This window comes from Mastigoproctus giganteus, chromosome 10, assembly GCF_048544385.1.
Source record: "Mastigoproctus giganteus isolate SK-2022 chromosome 10, ASM4854438v1, whole genome shotgun sequence".
Lineage (NCBI taxonomy): Eukaryota > Metazoa > Arthropoda > Arachnida > Uropygi > Thelyphonidae > Mastigoproctus > Mastigoproctus giganteus.
This window is the reverse complement of record NC_143584.1, coordinates 107,691,806-107,717,542: the sequence shown is the minus strand read 5'-3', so window position 1 is coordinate 107,717,542 and position 25,737 is coordinate 107,691,806. Positions and strand designations below refer to the sequence as shown.

At 36.8% G+C, this 25,737-nt stretch overlaps 1 protein-coding gene across 2 annotated transcripts in view; it reads right to left on the bottom strand.

Annotated features, from left to right (window-relative positions):
- Positions 1-25,737, bottom strand: part of Tti1 (Telo2 interacting protein 1) — a 600,292-nt gene that overhangs the window by 22,966 nt on the left and 551,589 nt on the right. For both annotated transcript variants that reach the window (XR_016547507.1, XM_090382195.1), the window contains one exon: positions 13,250-13,336. Coding sequence is in view for 1 of the 2 variants with exons in the window: in XM_090382195.1 (XP_090238321.1) it covers positions 13,250-13,336 (87 nt within the window). In the remaining variant the exon portion in view is untranslated. The remainder of the gene's footprint in view (positions 1-13,249; positions 13,337-25,737) is intronic.

The window sequence follows — 25,737 nt, the reverse complement described above, 5'->3', positions numbered from 1 at the left end:
TGATGAGGACCTTCTACGGGCTTGGGACAACGAGTGTGCTTTACTCCCTAGTGAAACTTGGCAGAACTGGTTTAAAGATTGGTTTCGGAGGATGGAGAGGTGTATTGAATGTAGAGGAAATTACTTTGAAAAAATTAAATAAACAAAGCTGTATTGCAAAACTTTCCTAGTACCCTTTGTATGTATGATCTGAGGTAGTTGCAGCATCAGTAATATTTTCCAGGACATCCAGGGTTGAGCATCCCTTAATAAATCCATATTGTCGGGGTGACTGGAGGACCAAACATGAACTGGAAATAGCTGCCATGAGGATTAGAAACAAGAAGTCTTCTGGCTCTGATCTTTTGGAGCCAGAGATTGTCAAGAAAGCAATCAAAACCATTCCAGAGGTGCTTCTTAACCTATACAACCATTGCCTCAAAGAAGGCCTGTTCCCCCAGGCCTGGGAACATCATGGATACCATGTTTCAAGACCATCTTGCCCCCACTACCCCAGAGCAGATAACCCTCTGTACGGACAATGAAACCCACCGCACGACTGCAACAGAAGAACCTTTCACCAAACTTGAACTGGAAACAGCTGCCATGAGGATTAGAAACAAGAAGTCTTCTGGCTCTGATCTTTTGGAGCCAGAGATTGTCAAGAAAGCCATCAAAACCATTCCAGAGGTGCTTCTTAACCTATACAACCATTGCCTCAAAGAAGGCCTGTTCCCCGAGGCCTGGAAATCCAAACTTGTGCTTCATCCCCAAAAGTCCCAACAAACAACTGGACCCTCCGGGATCGTACAGACCCATAGGACTCTTATCAGTCCTGAGCAAGCTCTTGAGCAAATATTAAGAAACAGAACAGGAATCCACTACACTGCAGCTGGCCTCCAGTCACCCCGACAATATGGATTTAGGAAGAGATGCTCAACCCTGGATGTCCTGGAAAATATTACTGATGCTGCAACTACCTCAGATCGGATCATACATACATACAAAGGGTACTAGGAAAGTTTTGCAATACAGCTTTGTTTATTTAATTTTTTCAAAGTAATTTCCTCTACATTCAATACACCTCTCCATCCTCCGAAACCAATCTTTAAACCAGTTCTGCCAAGTTTCACTAGGGAGTAAAGCACACTCGTTGTCCCAAGCCCGTAGAAGGTCCTCATCACTGGAAAACCGCCTCCCTTTTAGCTTCATTTTCACATGCAGGAACAGTGCAAAGTCGCAGGGAGCAAGGTCTGGCCTGTAGGGAGGGTGCTCGAGAAGTTTCAGTCCTGTCGTGGTCAAATAAATATTCGGTGCAGGCTTTGGCGCGGTGAGCTGGAGCATTATCGTGATGGAGGTACCAGGTGTCCATTCTTGACTTTGGCCACAGGTTCTTCATAGATCCAATGACTTTAGGCAGGCATTGTTCAGTATACCACTTAGCTGTGACTGTCTTCTGCGTGTCCAAAATGACACGTTCCACAATTCCACTCGATTTGAAAAATACAGCTATCATTTTCTTCTTTACAGATCGGGCTTTTCTGACAATTACGGGTGTGTCGTCATCATCAAAGACCCAAACTTTGTTTTGAGCCTTGGTTGGCAGATCGTAATAGTACAGCCAAGTCTCGTCACCTGTCACGATGTTGTTCACATACCGAGATTGTCCCTTATCAAACTTTTTTAACATCTCCCGGCACCAAGTCACACGTCGTGTCATCTGCTCTTCAGTCAGTTGATGCGGCACCCAGAGAGAACAAAGTTTCTTCACGTGCAAATGATCTTGCAGAATCGAACAAATTGCTGGTGCATTTAGGCCCAAAGTATCCTCTATCTGTTGGTAGGTCACTCGCCTGTTTTCGTCAAGCATTTTCCTCACATCAGTAACGTTTTCCTCCGTAACTGACGTTCGTGGCCTTCCCGGCCTCTCAGAATCCTCCAGAGTGAAATTTCCCCTTTGGAATTCTCTATACCACCTGAATATCGTTGTACGATGTGGACAGTCATCATCTAGTGCAAGAGTCATTTCTTCTAAGCACTGGTCTATGGTTAAACCACGCACGAAATTATACCGCAAAACTGTCCTTATCTCATTTCGTGACCACGATGCCATCGCAAGCACTTTACACTCTCACTACTAATGAATAACTGAGCCCATCGACTTGGCGCGGCGGCTACTATGCACGTATGAACATGTCTCAACATGCAGCAACAAGCAGCTTCCTGTGATTCATTGTTGCGTCATATTGCAAAACTTTCCTAGTACCCTTTGTACATTCATCCCATACGTGCCTCCAGGGCCTAGGCCCATATGCACTAATTCTCAAGGTCCAAAGACCATGTACACAGCCTTTGATTTTAAGTATGTATTCATAATCAGCATAATAATAATAAATAAAATAAAATAAAAATATATAAATAAATTGAAAAAAATAATAATAAATAACAATAAATCTTTATAAAATTTCCAATTAAATTTTGGTTTAATATCAATAAAATTTCACATAATGTGCACTATAAAAACAGAGCCAGTATATTAGCCCATCAGCACTAAATAGCACATTGTGTTATCCAGTGCCTTCAGCTGCTATTCCTATACCTTGTGACGAAATACCTTTACTATCACTTAACAACATGGCCCTCCTTTTAAACACATTATACTACCTCAGATCAGAAATACTTTCTGGTCATAGCAATAGCCTTTGCTGGGGTGTTTGACACTTTATGATGGCCAAGTGTCCTGGCTTGACTCTGGAGGGCCAACCTACCGTCAAATATGTATCGTCATAAAATCCTACCTGTTGAATAGGTTTGTGACAGTCAGAAGATGCCCACAGGACTCAGTCCTGGGTCCACTCCTATGGAACCTGGTTTTAGACGGCTTTTTGAACCTGGAACTCTGTGACGTTGTCCCCCTAGTCTACATAGACGACTTGGTCTCGATGCTGCTGTGGGGAATCTAGGGCACAAGTGGAGAACACAACCACCACCACCAGAGAAATAGAAACTGTAGAGGGCTGGGCTAACAGCAATAACTTGAAGATCTCATCCTCAAAGACAAGATCTATATCATTAAAAGGAACCCTAGATACCAGACGACTCCCTCAAATCAAGATACAAGAAGCTTACCACCGAATTAAAGCACCTTGGAGTCGTATTAGATAAGAACCTGAGCTTTACACCACATACAGTGCACTTACAGAAGAAAATTAGAGGATATTGAGGAGATACCTAAGGAGAAAAACCATCAGCCTCTATTTTAAAGCTATTTTCCTGCCAGCGATTACATATGCTGCTGGAATATGGTATCGCAAGGCCACCACTGCAGTGAGCTGGAAAAAACTGGAGACTACGCAGCGATACATACTCATAACCATCTCGAGAGCATGTAACACTGTAAGTACCCATGCACTCCAGGCCCTAACAGGATCCCTCCCTCTGGACCTGGAGATTGTTAAGCATGGGCTACTCTATCAACTGACCAAAGGCAGAACGGCAGTATGCCTCAACTTCACTATAGACCAGGCAAATGATCCCAAAGTAGAAAGGAACCTTCTCTCCGCTTATCTCCAACAAACTCGGCAGGCCTGCTGGGAGACCTCCAGCAAAGGTGCAATAACTAGAAGATTTCTACTCAACATAAGGCTGGTATATTACAATTATCCACCATGGCTCTCACCAGGACTCTATACCACCTACCTGCTGACAGGACATGGGGCCATTAGAGACAAACTACAAGGATTTGGACTGAGTGAAATGCTGTTTTGCCTCTGCGGTGAATGTGAAATGTGGGAGCACCTAATGTACAGTTGCCCACCATATGAGGACTTCTATTGCAGGTTCATCACTAAAACACATCTTAACTTCCGTAATCAAGAAGACCTCGTCATAACTGAAGTCAACACATACAAGGCGTTCATGCAGTTGGCCCAGGACCTCTTCACAAGAAGAAGGATGCTCCCACAACCTCAGCCACTGTAGTAAACAACCATGCCATGCAGACCAGCAGAAAGTCTACACAATCACGGAAACCTACCCAGATGATGAACTGGACATGACCATGGTGAAACAACCATGGAATAAAGCATCACAACCGAGTCTGCCTGAAGTGACAACCTGACGTGACAATCTCATTCAAGACATATAAGATAACTGGAACTGACCTGGACATGGCCAAATAAAAAAAAAAAATCATACAGTGACAACTCGATTACACAACCACAATCCAGCACAGGCATTTGACAACCTGATCAAAACAACAAAACTACCATGCAAGGACTCAGAGAAATGTCTGCAGCACATTGCTGTCACCTAGCCATATGGCGATCTGGGCTGGACACCTCGACCAACCTGCTTTTACTCCTGTTACTTGGCGGGGGGGGGGAGGCAGCTCATGTCTTCTCCTCCTCCTACCACCTCCCCTCTCTCTCTCCCTCTGGTGGGGCATGGGCATGCTCCACTGACTGCAAGGGCCATCTACCCTATTGGCCCTTACTTCTCTTTCTTCCCCCCACCCTTCAGTCTCCTTACCCTTCTCCTGACTATACACTGCAAAAGCTCCACACATCCAAATTTAAATTAACACCAAAATTATTGCTCGACCCATTAGGCCTCTAGAACTTATCATCTTAGCATACAACCCCACGGTCATTTCAGCGAACAAACTCCACATAATGTCTCTTAACAGTGATCTTGCAAAAATACCAATCTGCTGAAATCCCAGGAAATTAGGCAGCGAGGCCTGCCAGAGTACAATAAATTACAGGGTATGCCTGGACGTCGGGTCCCACCAGGGACCTGACAGCCAATAGGCCAGAAGAGCAATGGGCACAACATACGACACAACACAAGATCCACGCACTTTAAAATCTCTCACCTTGACAGAGTACTGTCCCTCAATACAGCGAATGCTCACGGAGATAGGAGAAATTCCTGGTGCCATTTGACCCTCAACACAGTTTGCACTTTGTATGATCAAATCACTTTACGATGGACTCTCCACAATAAAGTACTGTTAACTATATGATATGTAGTAAGTGCCAGTCATTGTGATGACGTTCGTGAACTGAATTTTAATTCTATTAAATGGCGATTCTAATATGCAAAAATCGGAGGAATATTATCCACAGACTGTAAAAGTAAAGATATCAAGAACAAGTTTACACTTTATGACCTTAGGAAATAACAAGATGAAATGATATGCGAAAATTGGAAGAATATTTTCCACAGGTTAGAAAAATAAAAATTAATTAATGCTTATGTACATAGCTTAATTAATACTGGAATATATACATGCTAACTAATTGATATTTCCATTCACTGACATTTATTTATTTATTTTTTGGATTGTAAAATTTAAAACAGTAAAAAAAGATAAGCAATCCATAAAAAGAACACAGCACGCACAATTGAAACTAACACAATACATGCAAGTGAGATAGGGAGTAACAAGTTTACGAAGCTTAAAAATAGAAATGAATAGAAGATTATGAAAATTTATTTATGTTTTTTATATGACTGAAGATTTAATGGAAGGGGAAAAGCATTTCACCATAATAATATAAAACCCACAGAATTCCAGCTATCGGCATTAATTCAAATGCAATAAGATTGAGTTTACTACCTGTTTATAATAGATTGCATTAACAGAAAAGCCCAATAAACCAGAAACTGCAAATTATTTTTATTGTTTTATGGCAGTGACCTCCAGAAAAGTACTTCAGAAAAATATCACAAAGGTGTTCAAAATTGATTCTTATAACTGAACATATGATAATGATGAAAGTGTAGTGCATTTTAATTAATGATTTGAATTGGTTTTTTGAAATTTGATTCTATTAAACACAAAGTGCTGATTCTACTACCCAGTGATCATGTTAACTGGCGCCTATTTGTTTCACTTTACGAAGTGCTTATGATTGTCTCTGGCCAGACTACGTGGTCCTTTCTCTCAGCCAACAGCAGCTTTTGTAAATGTGTTGGCCGCACGTTTTGTTCGTGCAGTTGGCCCAGGACTCCTTCACAAGAAGAAGGATGCTCCCTCAGCCATTGCAGTAAACAACCATGCTGTGCAGACCAGCAGAAAGTCCACACAATCATGGAAACCTATCCAGATGATGAACTGGACATGACCAGGGTGAAACAACCAACTGCCACCTATTTGTTTCACTTTACGAAGGGCTTACGATTGTCTCTGGCCAGACCACGTGGTCCTTCCTCTCAGCCAACAGCAGGTTTTGTAAATATGTTAGCTGCATGTTTTGTTTGCACAGGTGGCCCAGGAACTATTCACAAGAATCCTTTAGTTAAAGTGATGTTTTATGTTGTGCTTATTTGACATAAATTTACTGTATTGAATTTGTGTAAGCAAAACATTGTGTAAACTGATAAATCACCTTTTAGAGAAGTAAATAGCTTACTTATGTAGCAAAAATATCAACTTCCGAGGTCTTGGAAAGAATTACCAAAAAACAATGCGTTATTGGGGTCATATTACGATATTTTCCCGATATGATGGTGTCTCTGGAATGGATTAAAATCATAAAGCAGGAGTCCGCTGTACATACATACATGTCCCTTTTGTATATGTTGTATACTTGGCATATTCAAATTCTGTATCACCAATATCAGCACCACCATATTTCTGATATTACTATTAGCAAAATGATGAAATTAAGAAAGTTTAGAGATGTTGGGAAAAATATACACTTCATTTGCCCATCGCTTTCTAAATAATTTTAATTTATTCAAATACTTCCTGAACACTGAAATGAAGTTTGTGGACATGAATAAATGACTCCTATGACATCAGCATTTGATGGCTTACAAATTCTTCACACTCACCAAAAATATACTTGATGGCAAAGTCATCATTTTTTTTGTAGTCACAATGTTCCTTTGTGACTACATCACAGTAACTAATCTGAATGGGCAGATTATCCATGCTGTGATTGATGTACAACTGTGTTCCTTATTATATTCGTGCCTATTTGTTTTTAGTGCCTTGAACATAGCCACACCATGTGGACCCCCAAAAAGGCTTTGTAATCTCCCCCACAACTTTCCACACTGCTGCTGAACATCCAAGAGAATTAATGCAGCAATGAACTCCATCTCTGCTTATCCCCTGCTCCTCCCCAAGCTAGCAGTTTATGGAGTCAACTAACTTTACCTCAATAGCAAATTATTCTTGTACCCCTTCTATTGAAATGTATCTCATTTTTACAGAAACAGCCTCTTTCAGTTAACAAGCTGTAAGTCTTCTGCAGATTTTGAGTTAAGTGCATGATGTGACCAATTAACAAATTCATAATATGTGCAACACATGTAGCTAGATGCTGGTAGTTCTCTTAGAGCATTGATGTTGCTTTTACCACTTCTGCATATTTTGACAACAGCACAAAATTGGAAAAACTATTTCAATTACGACCTCTTCCATTCTGTTGGTTGCTGGGCACTTAGCTACTAGAGAGCAGCGATCACTTGGAAGGCTCCTTATTCAGTTCTTGCCATAAGGAGGCGGGCCAACTATTGTAGCTCTGAACTGGGATTTCACAGAACGTAAATGTGGTCGTTGGCTTTATGTATGCAGGGGTGAATCTTTATGGCCAACATATTAAAAAACACTTGCTGAGGTATCATTAAGACATTTTTCTGCAATTAGTACTAGTAGTGGCAAATTTACACAGAAGCAAGCTTATTAGCATTAGTTGAGGCATATGATGCAAGAAAGCAAGCTTATACAGCATCAGACAAAAAAAAAAAAAAAAAAAAAAAAAACAACCTTCCCATTTTGCCCATCTGGTCACTCCAAATGTTTGTCTAGTTCGGCTAAAATTTATTTAAGCTATCAACTTCTGCAACAACAGATGGAAGTCTGTTCCAGCAATCAACTACCCGCTGGCTAAAGGCAAACCTCCGCACATCTATTCTACAACTGTCTTTCTTCAATTTGAATCTATGCCCCCTCAGACATTAAACATGATATACCTACATCAGTGGTCTCAAACTGGTGGCCCGCATCCGGCCCCCGAAGCAATTTTACACGGCCCGCGAATACATTTCAATTATGTATTTGTTGTAAATACGGTGCTTACAGTTTTAGAGACATAGAGATATGGACTGAGCTTATGTGCGTGACTGCTATTGAAGGAAAAAGAAATAGAATGAATAGGTTGGGGCTTTGTCTTTGTCACTGTATGCCAGGCCACGTGACTGGGGTAAGGTGGGAGAATGTCCCACATCGAGAACTTCCGATTTTTTCTATCGAGTTGGTACTTCTGATATATATTTTCTTTGAGTCAGTCACTAGTTGGTTAGCACAGCTGCGCAGTTCATATTGCTATATAGATGGAGAAAAACTAACGTAGGGCTTATAAAACCTGTTTATTTGTGCTTGTTGTTATATCTACAATGTAGATCTAACGATAAACGATAGGTATTGATATACTGTAGATTCTACATTATATCAATACCTATCGTTTAGAATTGTGCATAACTTTTGAGTGTTGCTTTCATACGAAAATTCATCTTGTTAAATTAAAGTTGTAAATAAAATTATAACAGAGATTTTAATTAAGAGATTAAATTGCAAGCCATGTCTTTAACAAAGGGTAAAAGAAAAGTGGACGACGAAGGACGTGTTTTTCAAGATAAATGGGAAATTATGTACTTTTGTGGTGTTGTGCGCAATAAAATCGTGTTTTATTTGTAAAAAGGGAATATCAGTTCCAAAAGAATACAATTTACATCGCCATTACAAAACAAATCATAAAGAAAAATTTGAAATGTTGGAAGGCAAATTGAGGGAAGAAAAGTTATAGTTTCTGAAATTTGGCTTACAACGACAACAATTTTTTTTTACTGAAGCAAATAAATCCAGTGAAGCAACAGTTCACACAAAATTTGCTCACGCGCACATCACTGCAAAACGATCAAAACCATTTACTGATGACGAATTCCTTAAAGATTGCGTGATTAAGTCTGCTGAACTTCTTTGTCCTGACAAACAACAATTATTTAAAAATATTAGTTTGTAAGCCAACACGGTAGCGGAACGTATTAACGAAATCGCTAGTGATTTACGATGTCAGTTAAAAGAAAAAAGTATAGATTTTGCAGCATTCTCAATAGCAGTTGATGAGAGTACTGACATCACAGATATAGCAAAACTTGCCGTTTTCGTACGAGGTATTACTGATGAATTTGAAGTAATTGAGGAATCATTGGAAATAATTCCTATGAAAGGTAAAACTGGTGCACAGGATATTTTTTCTGAAATAAAAACTGTAATAGATAAATATAAATTAAGTTGAGATAAAATGGTTGGATTTGCAAGTGATGGTGCAGCTGCTATGGTTGGTAAAAAAAAATGGAGTAGCGGTAAAATTAAGAAATATAGTGAAAGAAGAATAATTTTTGCACTATACATTGCATTATTCATCAAGAAGCACTATGTGCCAAAAGTTTGCAGATGGATAATGTTATGGAAACAGTAACTAAAACAGTAAACTTTATCCGTGGACGAGCTCTGAATCATCGAGAATTTTTTGCATTGCTTGAAGAAATTGAAAGTGAAATTGAAGGAGAAATGATTTATTATAATGAGGTGAGGTGGTTAAGTCGAGGAGCTGTATTAAAATGGTTTTTTGATTTAATAAATGAAATCAAAATTTTCATGACCCAAAAACATAAAACCATCGATGAGCTACATAATGATACATGGTTTAACAGTTTAAAAGTAACAGATTTAGCATTTTTTTTTTACTTAACCGGCCATTTAAATATTCTCAATAAAGAGCTGTAAGGAAAGAATAAACTTATTAAAGCTTTTTAAGTAAAATTGCAATTATGGGAAACACAACTGGAATCAAAAAATTTCGTACATTTTTTACATCTTAAATCCTGCCCTATTATTTCAAATGAAAAATCTCAAGAATATGCAAGAAACATAGCATTATTACGATAAGAATTTGAAGAAAGATTGAAAGATTTTAATGATTTGGAGTCCGATTTTACATTATTTTCATTACCATTAAAAACGAACTTGAATAACACACCAGAAAATCTACAAATGGAGCTAATTAATTTACAGCGTGATATAAATTTTATTCAAAGGTTTGAAGATACAGATTTGATTAACTTTTATTCGTACTTGTTAAAAGATAAATACCCTCAGTTACGAATTTTTGCAATAAGAATAATCGCTTTGTTTGGGAGTACATTTATATGTGAACAGTTTTTTCGCAGTTGAAAATTAATAAGTCTAAGAAAAGAACACGATTGACCGACGAGCATCTACAATCCGTGATGAAGATAGTTTCTAGTAATTTTTCTCCAAGGCTACAAACTTTATCAGAATCGAAACGCCATCAAGTGTCAAGTTGTAGTAAGAAATAAAGAAGTTTATAATTATTTACATATAAACATATGTATTTTTTCTGTATGTGTTGAAGAAAAATTTAATAAATAAAAGAAAGAGAATAGGTTGTCATTATTTATTCTCAAGTTTTGTCCCACTTGGAAAGTTTTCATAATTTGTTTATTTTTAGTTTAAGTTAAAAGTAAGTTATTTAATGGTTAATTCAACATACTAGAATTATTTGAAATAAATGTCAGTCTGAAAATTTAATATTTAGCTGTCAATATGTTTGAATTACAAAGTGTAACCAACAGAAATTTCTTGCAGGTACCAACCTTTAGATTTCAGATAGAAAATAAATATAAATTTGAATTTTTTCCTTTGCGTTATTATTATTATTATTATTGTTTATGTATGTTTTGATAAATATTTAGTAAGTGATTGGGCATCTAAAGAAAATAGAAAATAAAATTTAACCGAAAGAAAGCGTCTCATAATTTTAGCCAGGGAGAGAAGGAGAAAAATATAAGTTTGAGAAATAAAAAGTAAGTATAGAGAAAAACATTGTAGAAAATACAATTGAACATTATTGAACTTTATAGCAGTAATTCATAAGAAACAGCATCAAAAGCATTACTGAAACTGAAGTACACCTAATTCCCCTAGTTCTGCAGACTTGTTATTTGCAAATCATGAATATGCTTTGAATAGTTTTTGAGAGTGGCCTCCTTGATACTGCAATGTGTCTTCTCTCAGGTGTAATAAGCTTTCACAAATAAATTACAACTATCTCATGTAGCATTGTGTTATTACACAATTAATTATTCAAATGGTAACATCTCACAATGAATAAATTTTATTTTTGGATATTATAAGCCAAAGAAAATTAAGTATTCACAGAGTTTCAAAATTTTGGCTTGCACTTTCATGTGCTTTTGTGGCCATCAAGATTTAAACTGCCTAGATAATGTAATGATCTTATTGCTCACAGAAAAACAAATTTTGCCATCACATCAAGTTGTCTGGGTATTTTACTACTTTCAAACAAATGCCACGGCCAAAAGGTTAATATGCCATTTAATTAAAAGATAAGACACTGCAATGACAGCCTGTTTCAGTACTTATTGGTTCGTCGTCAGATATTAGAGGGTCTTTTTTTAAATAAATGATTACCAACCCTTTGGCGATGCCATTTGCTTGAAAGTAATGCAATTCAGGGCATCTTATTGTGAAAGCAATGTATGTTCTGCTGTTTGCGATAAAGCCATTGCTTTAAGTAAGCAGCTGAAATTCTGCAGGACACAAAACACAAAGAGACTTCAATATAATTTACAGGAAATGCCTTATATCAGCCTAATGATAAGAACTGGGGGAGAGCAAGAAACCTTTTGCTATTGCTAACTACTGTATTGCTAACTACTGTATGTGTCTTTAAAGTTGCATTTCATTTTGAAATAAATTTCATTAAAGGTGCCATCACTGCATAGTGTGTGTGTGTCCAACCACTAAAAACTATTCATGATCATCCCAGGAACATATACCTCACAAATACAGGACACAAAACATGATAACAAGATGTATATGATATCAAAGTTATTTTTCTGCATACAGTTCCTTGGCAAACAACTCATAATAGCTAATCAGATTTGCTAGATAAGATCTTCCCTTTAGAAATCCATGTTGTAATTATTGTATAACTACATTGCTGTTAAGATGACTTAGCACTTTTTTTTAAACACTGACTCTGATAGCTTTCCTTGCATAAAGGCACATAACTCTAATTATTCACTTTGCCCTTTGATCCCTCTTTGTGAACAGGACAGACATTTGCACATCTCCAGTCAGTAGGGATACTCAATGAATCTAAGGATACTCTCATAATTATGGTTAAAGGTTTCATTACTTGTTTTGCTGTTTATTTAACATAATTGGTTAGACTGGATCAGCCCCAGGTGCCTTATTTACTTTCAGCTTCAGCAATTTTTCTTCTTTCAGTTATCATAAAATCCCAGTTGGAATTAGGAGTATTTCTGGTAACACCATCTTTAAAAACTTCTTAATATGTGGATGCAAAATATTCAATCAGTTCATCAGAAATGTGTACAGAACCATCAATACTTATGCCACTTGAATCCAGCAGACCAATCTGGTTCATTCCTTGCCATGTCAACGTAAGCAAAGAATTATTTGGTACTTTTCTTTGTGTTTTTAGCCAAAGACTTCTTGCAATTTGCCTTAGAATTCCTTTATTGTTATTTTTGGTTTTTAGGAGCATTAGCAACTGAGGCCATATTGCTCCGGGAATAATATGTGGTGGTCATTCCCTGACCTTTCCACATCCTCCGTATTTGGTGGTCACAGGCTCGAATCCCGGTCTAATCAAGAAGCGTGTGCTGCGCACTGCTGCTCCTGCCCACCTGGCAACGGAGGCACCTTATAATTTCCAACTCTCTTAGTAACATAACTGTAGACCAAGTTATATTCACTGGGGTTTATAAGGAATGGGATAGTTATTTTATAATCAATAATAAAAAAATAAAATGACAACCTGCATATTAAAAAAGTAAATATATTTGCACAGAGCTATTATCATGAATTTTTATTTATTGAAACATTTACTTCTTTATTTTTTGCACATTACTACAGAAATTCAATTTCAATGTAAACTTAAAATGTATTATTTCAGACTATACTCAGGCTGAATTACATTACTAATTCTGCAGAGTAAACAAAACTATAATCTCAAAGGAATTTCCTACTCAGTGCATATAGAATAGAGTTTTTGTGCAAAAATGCTTATGATTATGAAACCAAAGTTATTGTTAAAGAACTTTTTTTTTTCTTTATGATAATTGTGGGATAAATGTACTGAAGTAGTCTTACTAAGCTCATACTTAGTCTATTACTTACTTCTTGAAGAGCCTGTGGTTGATGAATGCTAAGGTATGGCTGGCACGCTGAAATCATCATCTGAATTTCTGCTTCTTGTATATCAAGCTATGAAATGGAAAAGACAAAGCATAAAACAGAAACAAAATCTCCAACATTTTAAAAAGTTGCTTATTATCAGTTCTGTGTTATACTGTTAATGTATACTGTCACTCCTGGTAAATGCAGCTACTAACTATTGACTTGCAAAAAGTGAGACTGGTTATTTGTAGGCAGGATGAAAACAGGTTTCTTTTGCCAAAACATGCTTAAAATAAGAGTAAAATGAGAATTTTCTTTGAGAAAGCAGGTGTTTTTTTTTTTTTTTTTTTTTTTTTTTTTTAAGTTTAAACTGCACTAGAAATAAAGTTTCACTGTCAAATGTACAGAATTTAAATTTATATTAAAATGCAGCCATAAGATTGTTTATCAGTAAAATATGCTTTTGAACATTTGTTAATCTAATTTTTTTTCTGAATGGGATTTCTGTTGAGCATCTATTATACATCAACCAATTATGATTAATCCAAAAAAAATTACTGTAGCAAACTTTGCACCTCTTCAGAAATGCTGAGTCAAAGTTTTGTTTATAACAAAGGTACTACTTTTCAGACTTGGCTGTCAAGAGCATTTCCAAAACTTCCAAAATAATAAAGAGATTTATTATTTTTTTTAAACCATGGTTAAATATTCTCTAACACTCAGAATTGCTATGAGGAATTATTAAAATGCCAGGAATGGATTGGAATAACTAGTTATATTTCATGCTTTATTGTGTCCTTGTCAACACCCTTAACAAGGACCACTATATTTAAAAAAAAGTTTTTTTTTTTCTTTAAATTGAAAGTAACAGAAGTGATCTGCAAAATTATTATTATTATTATTTTTTTTTCTCTCAATTACATTGTGAAGTACTGGAAATTTTTTTTTTTTTTTTTGCAAAACTGATTTATTTTAATTTGGTTAAAAAAAAAACCTTGTTATCTGAATTAGCAAATTTTTGAAAAGGTAGCATCATTTAAGTTTAGCTGTGTACTAATATGATGCATTTGCACTAACTTGTACATAGTCTAATTCTCTTGCAACCTGAGGCATAAGCCCTTAATGCATCTTAGTCTTAATTCATCTTATACACCATCGGGCATCTCTCATATTGTGGAGTTATACTTCATAACTGTTTTTCCATCATTAGATCACTACCTACCCACCCACCGAAGAAGGGCCAAACAGCCCTGAAACAGTGCCGTCTGGGTGGTGGTATTTGCTGAGATTTATAGTGGCCTCATACTATGGTTTATGGCCAAAATCACACCGGCCCACGGCCCACTGGGGTTTCCCCGGTAAGGCTTATGGCCAGTCCGCCTCTATCGATAGAGAAAAAAATATGAAATTGTGAAATGCTTTGAGCGAAATGAAAGACCATGTGATATTGCACATGCTACAGACCGAAATGAGGCAACGCCGAGAATTAGAAAGAATGCAGAGAAAATAAAAACAACTTTCATTGCAGGAACAACTCAAAGTGTAATTAAAATCAGTTAGATTAAGGCACAAAGAATTGGAAGAGATGGAACGGCTGTCATCTGTTTGGATAGAACATCAAACAAAAAACAAGTTTGCTTACGATAGAAGCAAAACCATTAGCAATATTTATTACGTAATAGTCGTAATAAAATATGTATTTTATTCGTAAAAAATACTTATGTATTTTTTATTATTTATTATATTATAATATAATATAATAATAACAAAAATATATATTATAGTAAAAAAGGCCTACGTGCTCTGGATTCATTATGAAAAATTTTATTCTGTTTCTCAGAGCAAAACTGGAGTTATTAATTGTAACTCCAGTTTTGCTCTGAGAAACAGAATAAAATTTTTCATAATATATATTATAAAAAATTATATTACTTTTTATTACGTATTTTAATCGTTATAAAATACGTAAGTATTTTATTATTTGTGTTTTATTATTTAACATTACCAAACACAATTATTTATTGTGTTTGGTAATGTTTTGGTTACCAATGTGTGTTCAATCTTGGGTGGTCGGCACCTAACCCTATTTTTCCCATAGGGCCTGTTGTTTATATTGCACGAGGGTTTCTAGGAACACAACTATCGTGCTATACGAGGACTGACTGTATATAAATTTGAAAATATTTGTGTTTGGACTTCTCTCAGTTTTTGGTTCAATGAATTTCTGCAGGCAAATATTTTCAAACATGAACTATATTAAAAATATATCAAGAAATCGTCTGAATAATGAGAGTCTCAGCATGTTTAAAGCTGAAAATTACGGCATGCATGCCTGATGTTGAGAGACTTGCTCAAGAAGTTCAGCAGCAAAGAGTCATATTAATTGGTACCTAACTGGATGTTTGTTATGTTTTTGCAGTATTAATAAATGATATTACAATATACAGGCATACCTTGGTTAACGTTACCTCTGATAACGAAGTCGGCAATTTCAAGCCCCATTTAACATAATAAAAAAATATTCCAGTTTAATCACCTGAAATCTAAACAAACTGAAGAAATTACGGAAACCTTTGGGGCTTCTCGTGGTTGGTTCGAGAAATTTAAAAAACGGGCCAGGATTCATAGTGTAAAATTAACAGGAGAAGCTGTAAATAAGTTTCCAGAAAAACTAAAGGAAATAACTGAACGTGAAAATTTTCCAAATTTGGTGTTCAATGTTGACGAAAGCGGTTTGTTCTGGAAACGGCTACCGACAAAAAGCTTCATTTCTATTGAAGAAAAATCAGCTGCTGGGTTCAAAGCAGCCAAAGACCGTTTAACGTTACTCTTTGGATCAAATGCCTCTGGCGATTATAAATTAAAATTGTTATTAGTTTACCATTCAGAAAATCCGAGGGCGTTAAAAGGTAACATAAAAATGAATTTACCTGTAATATGGAAAGCAAATAGAAAAGCGTGGGTTACCAAGGAGTTATTTACTGATTGGTTTGTTAACCACTTTTGTCCTGAAGTAAAACGGTATTGTCAAAAAAACAACAACTTTGAACAAAAAGCTCTTTTGTTGTTAGACAATGCTCCAGGACATCCTACTGATCTTAACACGTTGGACACATGCATTCCTGTCAAAGTTGTGTTTCTTCCAGCAAACACAACTTCCCTGATTCAACCATTGGATCAGGGAGTAACAGCATCATTTAAAGCTTATTATCTTCGTCGAACATTAAGCAGTTTAACTGAACTAGAGGATAAAGAGGAAATGACAGTTAAAACTTTTTGGAAAAACTACACCATTAAAAACGCAATTGAAAACATTGATAGTTCTTGGAAAGAAGTCACTAAGAAATGCTTAGATGGAGTTTGGTGCAAAATATGGCCAGAAGTTGTACTAGAAAAAGAAAATAACATCCAAGAAATTAGAAATGAAGTTATCCAGATGGCTCAATCAATAGGTTTCGAAAATGTCAATGAAGAGGATGTTAGAAATTTATTGAATGCAGAAGATGATGGTTTTTCAGTGGAAGATTTAGAAAACCTTGTTAGCAACGAAGACAAAGATAATGAAGACGAAGTTAAAGAAGTTCCTGCCGAAAAAGTGTTAACAACCAAAGATTTAAAAAGGTGCTTAAATAACATTGAAAACGTTTTAAATTTTTTTAGTGAAAATGATCCTGATTTAGGAAGAAGTGTTATTGTTAAGCGATCAGTGTTAAATGCAATAACTCCGTATAGGCAATTGTTAAATGAAAGAGAAAAAGAGCATAAACAATCAACTTTAGACTCGTATTTTAAAATGTGATTTCACTTTGTATGTAATTTGACTGTTTATTTAATAAAACTTTTCTTTGTTCGAAAAAAAAGCTTTTCATTTTCTTTACGTAGGAACGTATCCCTATTCTGGCCATAGTATTTTTACCTCTGAAAACGAAGTTTCGCTTAACGAAGTAATTTCATGGAACGCATCCTATTCGTTATTCGAGGTATGCCTGTATATATATTTTTTAATAAAACACCTTCCCACTCTATTCCATTTCGTAAAAATCTCCCCCATCACTCTCCCTCCTCCCAGCTTGAGTTGAGGTGCAGCTCTTTGGATTCTCTCTTTTTTTTTAATTAGATCAAAACTGGCTCTTCACTCAAAAAAAGTTGCCAACCCATGCTCTATGGCGTTCTAGAGTAGAAGTAAACTACCTGTTAGAAGGTCGGAAAATGTATCACACAAGGAATCTCCAAGCTTTTGCTGCACCAGCCAGAAAAAAAAAAATAAATAAATAAATTACCTATGTGATTCCATCCTGATATAGGTACTTATTTGTACCAAGTATGCATGGGGGGGGGGGGATTTGAATAATAAAGGATTCTTTCTCTCTCTCTCTCTCTCTACTCCATTGCTCATTCCTATCTAGGATTTTTTTTGCACACATGGTAGTGTTTTTGCTTAAGCTGGTGATGAACAGAATTCAGATGTTTTGTCATTCTGTGTGTCAGGGGGTGAGAGATTTTTGAAGTGACGAATAATTTATTTTTGAAGGTAGAGTTAACATAAAGCTCTAAATGTGAGTCCCTTTATAAGAGGTTTAATAAGTTTCTCATATCTGCAGCATTCTTAAAGCTTGGAAATATGTGTGGATGCTGCTGCGGGGGAGAAAGGGAAATGATATTCTTCAGAAGCTGGTGGCTATGACACCAAATGATTAAGCTATCATCTACATAGCTCATATCATCTACATAGAGAGTGTGCTAGAGAAGGACAGAGATGTGACCTTGGCAATCCTGATAACCAAACTAGTTGGCCTTAAGTTGCTTTTTTCATATGGGCATATTCTTTGAGCATCATATCTAGCATCAGAAACCTTAGAATGGAACAATGGATTAAAACAAAGTTGTGTAAAGCTGGAGAAAAGTCCCACTGAAATGGACAAAATGTTATGAACAGCTTATGGGGGATGAGGCTCTATCCTGATCACAAACATTTCAATGGTTTAAACATCTTAAAAAAGGATAGAAACAATATACCAGGCGATCCTCGAAGTGGATGACAAAAACACCCTGTAGTGGACAAAATGCACAATTTACTGGTAAATGACCACTTAATAACAATGTTAGAGAATTAAATGTGAATAAAGAATCAATAAGGTCAATAATTACCACAGACTTGAGAAAAATAAAAACTTGCAAAATCTGTTTCACATGTTTGTATGACAAGGAAAGAACTGAGATAATTGGATGTTTGTGAAGATTTTGTTAAAACAGCTGATACAAAACCTGGTTTCTTAAACAGCATTATTACCAGGGATGAGAGCTGGTACTTCCAGGACGATCCAGAGACCATAAAATAAAGTGCAGAATGGAGATCACAAAGCTCATCAAGATTAAAAACAGATTTATTTCCAGTATAAAAACCATGCTGATTATATTTTTTGATCACAAAGGCATAATCCATAAGGAAAGGATTGTTACTGGTGATTATTATTTGGAAGTATTGAAAGGTTCTTTGGTGAGAATCAAGTATGTGCAGCCAGATAGGCAGCAGTTGCATTATGATACATCTCACACAATGATCAAAAGTTTCTGGTTCAAAAGCAGGTCGGTCTCAACCACCTTCCTTATTCCATTTAGACTTGGCCTGGCAGACTCTTTTCTGTGTTTCCCAAGCTGAAGTTCAGATTTAAAAAAGAACCTTGCTAGTATTTATTTATTTTATGACATTCAGAAAAATGAGATAGCAGAACTAAATGGCATCATTGCAGAAAAGTTTTCCAAGACTTGTATGAATCCTGTAAGAAGTGTATTTGGTCCACTAAATATGATTAATGATTGTATCCATTGTTAAAATGATTAATGACAACTCCTCTGACTTAGTGGTAATGCTGGAGTATAAATAAGAACTTTTCAAAAAGGTAGTTCAAAGGATAAAGTGGACAACTATTAGAATAACCAGATTTTCAGATGAAAATCAGGACAAAATGTACTCTTTTGAAGAGAAACTCTGATGTTGCTCGGAGAGAGAGCTCTAAAAGACAAGGTGAAGTAATTTTTACCTTTCTTGCTATTCTAAGGCATCCTGATATCAGTTATTTTTTTTATTTTTGTTTTTTTTAGGAGCATTAGCAACTAAGGCCATATTGCTCAGGGGATATGCGGTGGTCATTTCCTGACCTTACCGCATCCTCTGTATTTGGTGGTCACGGGCTCGAACCCCGGTTGAATCAAGAAGCGTGTGCTACACACTGCTGCTCCTGCCCACCTGGCTATGGAGGCGCCCATCCTGATATTAGTGATGCTAATATTATTTCACAGAAAAGTGCCCAAACAGATCAGTAATTTATTTTTGTTTCAATTAAAATTATTATTCAGTGAACTGCAGCATGTGTTTTAGTTAACTAAAGTATGGGTATATCTCAAGTCTTAAAAAATAACTTTAAACCCTAAAATCAAAAGGTGCCATGTTATACAGGGTGTTTCAGTTAAACGTTTCAGAACTTCTAAGAGGGGTAGGGTACATCTTGACAACTCGAAATCATATAGCAATGTGGGGTCGGAAATGCTTTCCTGAAGCAGTGTTGTACACAGAAGCACCATAAAGAAAAGAGACCGTAAGTGAGAAATCGTTTTAATAATACATGAAAAGAAGCAAAAGGTACATGGATTAAAGTAAGTGTTCGAAGTTTCTTCCACGGGCTACAATGCACGCCTCACATCTCCGACGCATGGACATCCGAACATTCTGGAATACTCCAGGCGAATTTCGAATTTCTTGAACAAGAATGCCAAGTTAGTAGGATGGATGATTACACGAACGCAGAGTTAGCCGATATGCATTTGGCGTACGGGGCTGCAAATTGTAGTGGACCAGCCGCACAGCGTTTGTACGCGGAACGATATACGACGAGGCATATTCCCAGTCATAATTTCTTTGCAAGACTGCACCAGAGGTTAGCTGAGAGAGTTTCATTTGAAAGAGCTGACAGGGACAGGGTAAGAACAGCACGGACTCCAGTCGTCGAACAGAATGTGCTGCAGCATGTACAGGGGAATCCAAGAACGAGTACACAAAGTCTAGCAAACGCAGTCGGGGTTTCCCATTGCAGCGTCTGGAGGATTCTCCGAGAACAAGACATGCATCTGTTTCACGTGCAGCGTGTCCAGACACAGCAACCGGAGGATTATGCACCTCGTATTGCTTTCGCACAGTGGTACCTTGGAAAATGTGCTACAAATCCCCTTTTTCCTGCTGAAGTGTTGTTTTCCGATGAGGCATCCTTCACAAGGGAAGGAATTTTCAACACGCATAAAGACCATATCTGGGCGGTCGAGAACCCGCATTCAATACGACGTCGTGCAGCACAGATTCGATTTTCGGTCAATGTATGGGCCAGTATTATGGGAGATCACCTCATTGGACCTTACCTGTTACCGTGTCGTCTAACCGGACCTATCTACTTGATCTTTCTGCAGCTAGTATTGCCACAACTTTTGAGAGATGAACAGATTTCTGCATCGACGCAAAAGACAATGTGGTTCCAACACGATGGAGCCCCTACCCATTATAGCGGAGATGTTCGTAAGTACCTGGATGTCACATTTGGTCAACAGAGAAACGGACGTGGTGGTCCCGTGCATTGGCCTGCTCGGTCACCCGACCTATCATGTCTTGATTTTTATTTCTGGGGTCATATGAAATCGCTAGTTTATGACACCCCTGTTGACAATGCTGAGGAGCTGGTTGCAAGAATCGCAGTAGCTGCCGAAGAAATTCGAAATTCGCCTGGAGTATTCCAGAATGTTCGGATGTCCATGCGTCGGAGATGTGAGGCGTGCATTGTAGCCCGTGGAAGAAACTTCGAACACTTACTTTAATCCATGTACCTTTTGCTTCTTTTCATGTATTATTAAAACGATTTCTCACTTACGGTCTCTTTTCTTTATGGTGCTTCTGTGTACAACACCGCTTCAGGAAAGCATTTCCGACCCCACATTGCTATATGATTTCGAGTTGTCAGGATGTACCCTACCCCTCTTAGAAGTTCTGAAAAGTTTAACTGAAACACCCTGTATAATCAATAATATTGATTTTTTAGCAGAGTAAGATACATATAAATGGCTAGATTATATAACCAGCTTAGCCAGTTATGATATTGAAGCCTACATAGCTGGTTATGGGTAGGTTATGGGTTATGGGTAATTACTAAATAACAGATATTTTCTGCTATGAATTCACTACTCATACAATTACAAATTGTATGAGTAGTGAATGGAAAGCATTTCAGGAAAGCATTTCCGACCCCACATTGCTATATGATTTCGAGTTGTCAGGATGTACCCTACCCCTCTTAGAAGTTCTGAAAAGTTTAACTGAAACACCCTGTATAATCAATAATATTGATTTTTTAGCAGAGTAAGATACATATAAATGGCTAGATTATATAACCAGCTTAGCCAGTTATGATATTGAAGCCTACATAGCTGGTTATGGGTAGGTTATGGGTTATGGGTAATTACTAAATAACAGATATTTTCTGCTATGAATTCACTACTCATACAATTACAAATTGTACAAACACAAATGATTTATACCAAGGGCGGGCCATTCCGAGGGTGCAAGGGGCATATAAAAAAAAACCTGAAACTTACATACACATAAGAAGAAAATTTTAAAGGGGAGCGTCAAATTGCGATTGGCACCTGGGTGCCACATACCCTAGGAATGCCCCTGATTTATACAATTGCAAATGATTTTATAACACTTGGTTCCTATACTAAAATTTTTGCAATATTTGTATAATTTGCTTTTCTTCTTCTTTCTTTATGTATCCAAACATTCAAAAAATACTGTTTCATTTTAGCATGCATGAAAACTGTGCAACATCCATGAGGCATCTGAGTTTGTTATGTTAATAGGAAGAACCATTAGATATATCAAAATAAATAGAGGAATAATAACATGAAAACTAAACTTTAAAATTCAAAACAGCATGTTAAGAGAACATTGATGAAGGTATATCAGGCTTAATGTCAAAGTTTGCAGATGATACAAAGGTTGGCAGGGTTGTTAATGACAGTAATGGCAGTGTGCTACTGCAACAGGATCTAGATAATTTGGGCAGATGGGCTAAGAAGTGGCAACTGAAGTTTAACATTGACAAATGCAAAATACTGCATATGGGTAGAAGTAACCCCAGAGAAACGTACCAACTGTGTGATACAACACTTAAATTGGTAGAAAATGAAAAAGACCTGGAAGTAATTGTGCAGGCAGATATGAAGTTTTCTGAGCAATGCAGACAGGCTGCCAGGGCAGGTCATGGGGTTTTGTCAATGATATATAGGAATTTTGCTAGCAGGGAAAAGGAGGTGATTATCCCTCTGTATAAGGCAATGGTCAGGCCACACCTTGAGTACTGCGTACAGGTCTGGAGTCCTCATTTTAGGAAGGATGTAGATTTACTTGAGCGTGTACAGAGAAGGGCAACAAGATTGGTGAGGGGAATGAAGGGATCCTCTTCTCAAGAGAGGCTTAAGTTCTGCAAATTGCAGTGGCTGGAGACTAGGCACCTGCACAGTGATCTGATTGAGGTGTGTAAGGCCTTGAATGGGTTCAGCACGCTGAATTCTGATGGGATCCTTCCACTTGTTCAGATTACGAACCTAAGGGGGCATAAATTCAAATTACGAAAGGACAGATGTAGAATAAATATGCGGAAATTTGCCTTTAGCCAGTGGGTGGTTAATTGCTGGAACAAACTTCCATCTGTCGTTGTGGAAGTTGATAGGTTGAATAAATTTAAGGAGGAACTGGAAAGGCAATTGGAGGGAATGGTGTGATTTTTTTTTTTTTTTTGGCTGATGCTGCATAAGCTCATACATTTGCTTTCTTGCATCACATGCCACTACTACTACTACTACATTTATCACAACAAGCTTTGAACAATATGATATTTAAAGTTATCAGTTTCAATTAGTATACAGCCAAAACAACTTAAACTTATTTTCAATACAGGCAACCCCTATATAACATGGTACTTCTACAACACGGTTTCGCTCTAACACAGTTTGAGTCTTGCTGGAAATCTCACATAACATGGTATTTTTGAGCTTTTGTGCTGGGAAAACCCTGCTATGTTAGATGTAATTTTTGCGAATCCCTGCTGTTGACACACTAGACGTTATCCCCTTCCTGATAGTTTTCTAAAGCACATTTCTGGAGGTCACGACCATAAAACGATAAAAACAATTTGCAGTTTCCGGTTTATGGGTCTTTTCTGTTAGTGTAATCAATTATAAATTGGGTAGTAAATTCGATCTTCTTGCATTTGCTATTGTACCGATAGCTGGAATTCTGTGGTTTTCACGTTATTATGGTGATATGTATTTCCCCTTCCATGAAATATTCAATCATATAAAAAACATAAATGAATTTTCAGAAACTCATTACTCTGTATCATGTTTGTTGCAACTTGTGTGTGCCGTGTTCTTTGTTATTCATTGCTTATCATTTTTACTGTTTAAATTTTACAACCAAAAAAAAAAAAAAAGTCAGTGAACAGAAATATCAATTGGTATGTACATATTAATTAAGCTATGTATGTGTAAATTTATTTCTATTTTGCTAACTGGAAAATATTCTTCCGATTTTCACGTATCATTTAAAGCAGTGGTCCACGGTATTTTGTTGGGAGATCCCTGGGTTAGGTTCTGTGCTATTGAACTTGTGCTTGTTTGAGACCATAAAAAATAATTATGACTTCGAAGAGTGCAGTTCGTGACTTTTAACATATTGACTGCCAAATACGAGTTAGCTTGGACTGGTATGGCTTGCCATTTAGGCACAGCTATGAGTATATTTATAGCAAATACGTGCAACTGATGGATAGTGGGCTTCTGGGATAAGAATGAAAAATCAACCACGGCGTCAGAAAACAAAATTTATTCCCCCCAAAAAAATTTTTTTTTTTATATTTACAAATACATAAAGAAAAGTGTATTACTAAAACTCACAATAATATTATAGTGTTTATTAGTGATCTTTCTTGAAACATTCTTCTACACAAAGAGCAGGCTTTTCTTGGCACACTGCACAATAATAGTGTGTTTCTCACTGTTTTTTTTTTTTTTATTTCTGGTACATACTCGACACGGCTTAGTTGGGCGTGCTCTTTTTGTAAGTTGGTATAACCTCTAAATGATGAATATCGCCGTTCAGATGGAACCTCCTGTAACTTGATGGAAAAGGATGTATGCGTTATGTATATATATTTCTGAAATATGTAATGCAATTTTTTTCAGCCATCTGATGGATTTCTTAGCGCTGAATAATATGAGAGCATTTGATCTGATCGATCTATACCAGACATTCCGCTATTGTAATCTCAAATTATGTTGGGTTTTATCAAAATTTTTCCATTCCATTTGTTAGAAACAGTGAAAACTTCTCTTTTATCCCTTCACTTACAGGGCCATTTCGTTGCCACGCAACTTCTCATTTCTTCAATTTTGTCATCACCAGATCTTTGGATTTTCTTTTCTGTTGGTGCGTAATGTTGTCACATAAGTTTTTCGAGCAGACAACAATTTCGTCAGAGCAACAGAATTATAAAACTTGTCCATATACACTAAATATTTTCCCCCAGGGGCTCACATCTGGTGAGTATGGGCTTGGCATACCCAGGGTCCTGAGCTGGATATCATCATTCTTCTCTTTCTTGGTGATTCCTTTCTACTTCTTTCTTTCTCTCTCTCTCTCTCTCTCTCTCAGGGTAACTCCAGAATTTTTTATTGGCTGGTGCAGCATAAGCCTCACGCTTCCTTGCACCAGATGGCTAATAATAATAATAATAATAATATCCCTTGTCGAAGTAGTCCTCAAGCAAGTATAGCAGAACTTCAGCAGTATGACCTATGTTTTGTTCAGTTTCTTCTGATTTACCTGAGTAAATTTTTATTTTCGTAACAAAGCCACTGGACACGCACAATTCGTAAAGTTTGATTTTTACTTTTTATTTTTTATGTACTGGTGGAAATTCAGTCTCCCACGCCACAACATCATCGACTCGTCAATACAGATGTTTTTATTTGGTATGTAATTATTGTGCATAGCATTATTGAAATGATTCAAAATCGGTCTTACCTTGTATAGCCTGTCAGCAGATTGTAATGAGTTATCTGCAAAGTAAAAATAACGTAACATCAACTGGAATCTATTTAAACTCATAAATGATCATCAAAACATAACATTGTAGAATGCACTTGTACTCCAGTAATGCTCTGCCTCCGTAGCCAGGTGGGAAGGAGCAGCAGTGCGTAGCACATGCTTCTTGATTAGACCGGGGTTCGAGCCCGTCACCACCAAATATGGAGTATGCGGAAAGGTCAAGGAATGACCACCGCATATCCCGGAGCAATATGGCCTTAGTTGCTAATGCTCCTAAAAACCAAATAACAACAACAACAACAACAGTAATGCTCTATTGAAGGAAAAGAACAAGGAC